Genomic DNA, 5,550 nt, shown 5'->3' on the forward strand with positions numbered 1-5,550 from the left:
CCTGCCCCTGCCCTCGGCTCTCCGCTCCCGCAGGGCACTTCGGCTGCCCGTGGCGTTCAGCACTTCCCGGACCGGGCCGGCAAGGGGCCCGACGTGCCCGGGCCGAGCCGGGCAGGGTGGCGGGGCTCTGGCCAGCCATCACCGCCTGCCCCGGCATCCCAGCCAGGGCGCCCGCTCTGCTCCACTCGGGACTGAGCCCGAAAACACCCCGCGGGCGAGTGAAGCAGCCATACGCCGGGCTAGATTTCTAAATTTTATTATAAAATAAAAGCAGAAATATTTTCCAAAGAATGTATTCACATAATATAAACAATAAACAAAACTAAGGTGAGTGACTTGCGGTTGATACTGTCATTTAGGTCTAAACTTGAGCAGCAATTCCTGTTTTCCTTTTAAAACCCGCTCCAGCCCGCGTTGCACACCGAGGGTAAAATCTACCTCTGCCTTCCTTCGGGCCAGAGCTGGGCCATCATTTCCTTTCCCACCCAGCAAATGGCGAAAGCACCACATGGACAAGGCCAAAGAAGCTGTCTCTCTGCATAGCATCAGCTACAAGAAGGTTACAGAGTCTGCCTAGAGCGCGTGTTGCTGCTATATCTTGACTACGACTTTTGTATTCTTAGTTGAAATTGTACATCGTACACCTGCCACGGATACATAGCTACAATAGAATAACGGGAGCGATGTGTAACTTTCAAACAGGCATGGCAAGAGCAGCCTTGCGTTCCCCTTTCTTCCCCACCCCCCCAAAAAAATAAAAATATTACGATGTGCCTCTTCCCACACAGACCGGCCCGATCGAGTGACAACACTGAGAGATTTGTGAAGTTAAGGCTGGAATGAGCTGCTACACCGATCAGCCTTACAGCCTGCCGTGAAAATCACGGCTCCTGTCCCACAGTCCTTACACGCCTGAAAACGCCTGTAAGCAACCCTTAAGGCTTTTCACAATATCAGCTACCCACAGCGGAGTCCACTACCTTGCAAACCTGCAGCCAGCCTGCTGCCAAAGGGCACAACACTTCCACTAAGGTGTTTGTCATTGCTTTCAAAGTCCCTTGTAAGATTAAAGGAAAAAAAATAATAGGAAAAATTGAGGAAAGGAGGGCTGGCGCGAAGGAGTGAGCGTGTACACGGTTTTAAGAGCCCAGATCGACCAAATTAGATGACATGGGGTTGAGAATGGAGTCCTGCAAGCTGTGGTGGTGCATGGGATCGGCGCTGGGCACGGGGATGGCGCTGGGGCCCTGGGGGTGGCCCAGGCCGTGCAGGGGCTGCAGCCCGGGGTTGGAGCTGAGCAGCAGCGCGGGGCTGGAGGAGGTGTGATCCGGGGTCCCTGACGGCGTCTTCTCGTCCTCTGAGCTCCCCAAAACTGTCTTATTCCCGTTCATTGACGCCGAGAGCGGGTTGTGGCTGTTGGAGTTGGAATTCTCGTTGTTTTCCCTATAGGAAACACAAAAGAGGGAGGGAAATCACCATGCGGCCGTGGCTCCGAGTGCGCACCGCGGGAGCGGGGGCGGCGGGGGGCTGGCTCCGGGGAGCAGCGAGCGGAGGGGAGCAGCGCAAAAACTCTGCGTTTAAAAACTCTGCCAACCTCCGAGGCCTCTTCATCTGGCACTTAGGTCTAAGGTCCGCTGAGCTTGTAAACAGTCTCCCACCGGCCCAGCGGAAAGTGTCACTTTGCCAAACCGTAATTTTCTGCGTCCAAAGAGTTTGCACAGCGTGAGGAGGGGGGCGGAAGGGAAGGGAGGAAGACTTTATTTAAAAAACAAACAAATAAAAAAAAACCCAAAACCTTTTAACTTTAAAACTGCCCTAGGAGCTGAAGAGATGTTCAGCCATGATTTCTCCTGAGGAGGTCTAAGCCCCGCGAGCTACAGGCAGGATGGCTCCGTGCAGCCCCGGGCTCACATCAGGAGGGAAAGTCTTTTCCTTAAGTAACTGGACATGGTTTCTTTTCCCCCTCGCCCTGAGCTTCAAGCTCAAAACATAGCCCAATATGGACGATAAGGAAAGCGAGCAGAGTTAACCCGCTGCTTTCCTCTCGGGAAATGCTCGGCACGGCCGCCGCTGCTCCCCCGTCCCGTCCCGGGGCGGCGTGGGCGCAGCCGGGACGGCCTCGCACGGCTCCGCGACGGGACAGCCGGCACCACCGGAGCGCTGCGACAAAGGCTCCGAAAGGCAGGACCTGGTTTCGAAATTCATCACCGGGTGAATACCAAGAAATCGCTGGAGGCGGGCCAAGCCCTTGCAGATATATCTATATATTTATATATCTATATATGGGGTTTTTTTTCGGTAACGTGATTGGCAAGAAGGGGTCGGGGCTGCCGTCTAGGCAAGGCTTCCTCGGCCTGCATAGCCCGCGTAGAAATACTTTAGACACCGTTCTGCTGAACTACTGACGGCAGTGCAAGCCTATTTAAAAGTTTCTGCGGAAGTTTTGTAACATGCTCTCTGGCAGAGGGGCCCTATCCTGCGGGATTTGGTCGGGAGAAGTTAAGCTATAGCACGGAAGGGTTTTCCTCACTAAGGGCTGCATGATGTGGCTGGAGACACTTACTGCCAAAAAAATAAAAATAGACAAGAAAGCTCTGTTTGAACAGGTTTTCTTGAGTGGATGGCAATCCCATGAACGGTCTGTTTTCCAATGCCTGGAGTGTAATATTAGGTTGAGTGTATTTTTCAATGTCAAAAATATTATTTGTCTCTGGAGACTTTTAAAATTTGATTCCTCGGGGGAAAAAAAAGGTATGGAATAAGTGTAACCTTCATTTCCTTTGGATATTTGAAGGTGAGTCCCTGCTATCAGCAATAAAAAGGATCTCTAACATCTCGTAAAACCAACACTTGTGAGGATTTGAAGCAAAATTAAAGCGCTAGCACAGTTTCGGGAAATAAATAGAGCAAATCTGTGCCCGAATCTGCCGGGCTGCACAGCAGGGCGGCCACGGCGCTGCCTGTTTCCAAAACACGGTTGGCAGAAACCAAAGATAGAAAGAATTCTCCTCGGAGGCACGGATCTACAGGATTCTGAGCCGCTAATTAACCCGCAGATCATGCGATCCTACGATTGCCTGAACGGACCGGGCAGTTCAGTGAGCTAGTGAACGCAGTAAGAGGGCCCTTTTGGCCTCTTCGAACCGTCTTCCTAAGGCACAGGGACTGCTGACAGAAAAATCTGCCCGAATAGCCAGGGATGTAGGCATTAACCTCCTCCCGGCGATTAATGGTCCCTTCACTCCACATAACGTGAGAAACACAAAAACACAGCTGCAGAATCGTATTCGGCCTACGAACACACACCTATTGACGTGCGTTCATGAGCACCTTGCTGGGCAGCGAATAAGAGCTGCAAGGTCATGAGCGAGGCAGGAAGTGGCTCCACTCAGACCTTGTCCAGGTCTCCAGGAGCCCAGGACAGAGGATGTATTTGCTCAGACCAACGCTCAGACCCACGCGTTGCCGGCTACCCCTTCCTGCCCCGGGCTACCCTCACGGACACTCTCTGAGCCCTGCGGGGCGCGGAGCCCTCGGGTCCCGCCGCCGCCACCCCCGGCCTCTCCCGACGGGCCGCGGACCCGCACGGGCACCTCCGGCCGCGGCTCCTGGAGGCGGCAGGGCTGCTCGACCGGGGCTCTCCGCAGGCCGTGCGAAGCGTCCCGGGCAGCCGAGGCTGTGCGGGAAGCGGGCAGTCGGCGGGGAACGGGTCTCGGCCGCCTCTCCCGGGGCTACTTTTGGCGCACAGACGCCTTCACCGAGCCCCCAGCTCGGTTCTCTGGGCGCCCCCGAGGCGGAGAGGTCCCGTCCCCTCCCGGCGGGCCTTCCGCAGCGGGGGTCGGGGCAGATAGAGAGACCCGGGGTGAGCACCGGGGTCGGGGAGCCGCGGGCACCGGGGGAAGCCGTGGGAAGCCGTACCTTTCCTTGGCCTCGGCGGCGCGGTCCCGCTGCCGGCGGTTCTTGAACCAGTTGCTGACCTGGGTGGTGGTGAGGCCGGTGGCCTCGGCCAGCTCCCGCTTCTCGCGGGGGGACGGGTAGGGGTTGTGCGCGTACCACTCCCGGAGGACGCTGCGGCTCTTCTCCTTGAAGCAGTAGCTGGTCTCCTCGCCGTCCCAGATGGAGCGGGGCAGCGGGAACTTGCGGCGCACCCGGTACTTGCCCACCGCCCCTAGGGGTCGCCCCCGCAGCTTCTCCGCCTCGATGTAGTGCGCCTTCAGCCAGAGCTGCTGCAGCTTGGGGTGGTTGTGCGCCGAGAACTGGTGGCTCTCCAGGATCTTGTAGAGCTCGCGGAAGTTGCCCCGGTGGAAGGCCACCACCGCCTTGGCCTTCAGGACGCTCTCGTTCTTGTGGAGGTGCTCGCAGGCAGGGAGGGACCAGAGGAACCGCCCCAGCCGCTCGATGTTGCCGCCTTGCTGGAGCACCTCGCAGACGCAGGCCACTTGCTCTTGGGTGAAGCCAAAAGTCGGGAGCATCGACATGGTGAGCCCTGCCGCGCCGCGCGCCCTACGGCCGCATAGAGGGGAGCGGCGCGGGGCGGCGGGCAGCGCCCGGCATGCGGGGCCGGCCCCGGGGCGGCGGCGCCCGGCGGGGCCCGCTCGGGCGTCACGGCCGGGCGCGGGGGCCCGCGGCCATCGGCGGCGCCCGGCCCCGGGGCGGTCGCGGGAGCCGGGGAAAAAGTGCGAAGAGCGACGAAAAAAAGTCTCGAGAGCCCGAGCGCGGGCGGCTTTTCCCCCCGGCCGCCGCCTCCTTTTTGTAAGTCCAAGTTGCGAGAGTAACTTCGTGCCTCTTTTGTCTCCTATCTGCAGCGCTCGCAGCGGCCGCGGCTCTCACACCCCCACCCCCCTCGGCCGCCGGTTTGGGATCTCCCTGCTTCCCCCCCACCCCCCACCGTCAGATCCCACATAATATAGTGGTAAAGCCCTGCTCGCTCGCTCCTCTCTCCCTCTCGGAGTTTTCCCCCCTTTCTTTCTCTCTCTCCCTTTTTTTTTTTTTTTTTTTTAATAATATTATTCTAAGCTGGCATGAAAAGTGATTATCCGCGCTGTGATTGGTCCGGTTATCTGACCCGGGGACTGCCAGGAGAAGACAATAGTTTTAGTCAAATTATTTGCCATGGTGACGCTGTCAATCAGGGGTAACCCGATCTGTTTTGAGGTGGCTCCCCGGCTGGGTTGACAGATTGCTCAGATCCACTCAGAGGCGGCCCTGAGAGCTGAGATATTAGCTAGCGAGGGAGAAATTTCCGTCGTGATTGACGCTGCAGGCGCCCGTCGGGGGAGAGGGGGAGCGCGGAGCCCGGGCCCCTGCTCCCCGCCGCAGGGCACAGCGGCGCGGCGGGACGGAGCCGCTGTCTCGGCCGGCCCCGCCGTCCCGTCTGGATCCCGCAGCCCCTTCCCGGCCCCGCCGCTCCGGACGGACAGCGGGCTCTGCCGTCCCCGGCAGCCGCGGCTGCGGTGGGGCGAAAAATTTCTTTCTAAAAGCGTTCCCTCATAGCCCCTCTCCCCAGCGCCCAGTAACCACTGTTGGAGAGTTTTATAAGGAAGGGGCCTC

The 5,550-nt window shown here is 58.3% G+C and overlaps 1 protein-coding gene across 1 annotated transcript; it reads right to left on the reverse strand.

The window, feature by feature from the left end:
- Nucleotides 1-240: 240 nt before the first annotated feature.
- LOC113458742 (homeobox protein SIX2) lies at nucleotides 241-4,824 on the reverse strand. Its single transcript, XM_074537193.1, has 2 exons — nucleotides 3,919-4,824; nucleotides 241-1,443 (listed from the first exon to the last, which is right to left on the reverse strand). Exons 1-2 carry the CDS (start codon nucleotides 4,476-4,478, stop codon nucleotides 1,140-1,142), a joined length of 864 nt encoding a protein of 287 aa, XP_074393294.1. The 5' UTR covers nucleotides 4,479-4,824; the 3' UTR covers nucleotides 241-1,139.
- Between the last annotated feature and the right edge of the window lie 726 nt (nucleotides 4,825-5,550).

Source organism: Zonotrichia albicollis, chromosome 3 (assembly GCF_047830755.1).
Source record: "Zonotrichia albicollis isolate bZonAlb1 chromosome 3, bZonAlb1.hap1, whole genome shotgun sequence".
NCBI classification, from domain to species: domain Eukaryota; kingdom Metazoa; phylum Chordata; class Aves; order Passeriformes; family Passerellidae; genus Zonotrichia; species Zonotrichia albicollis.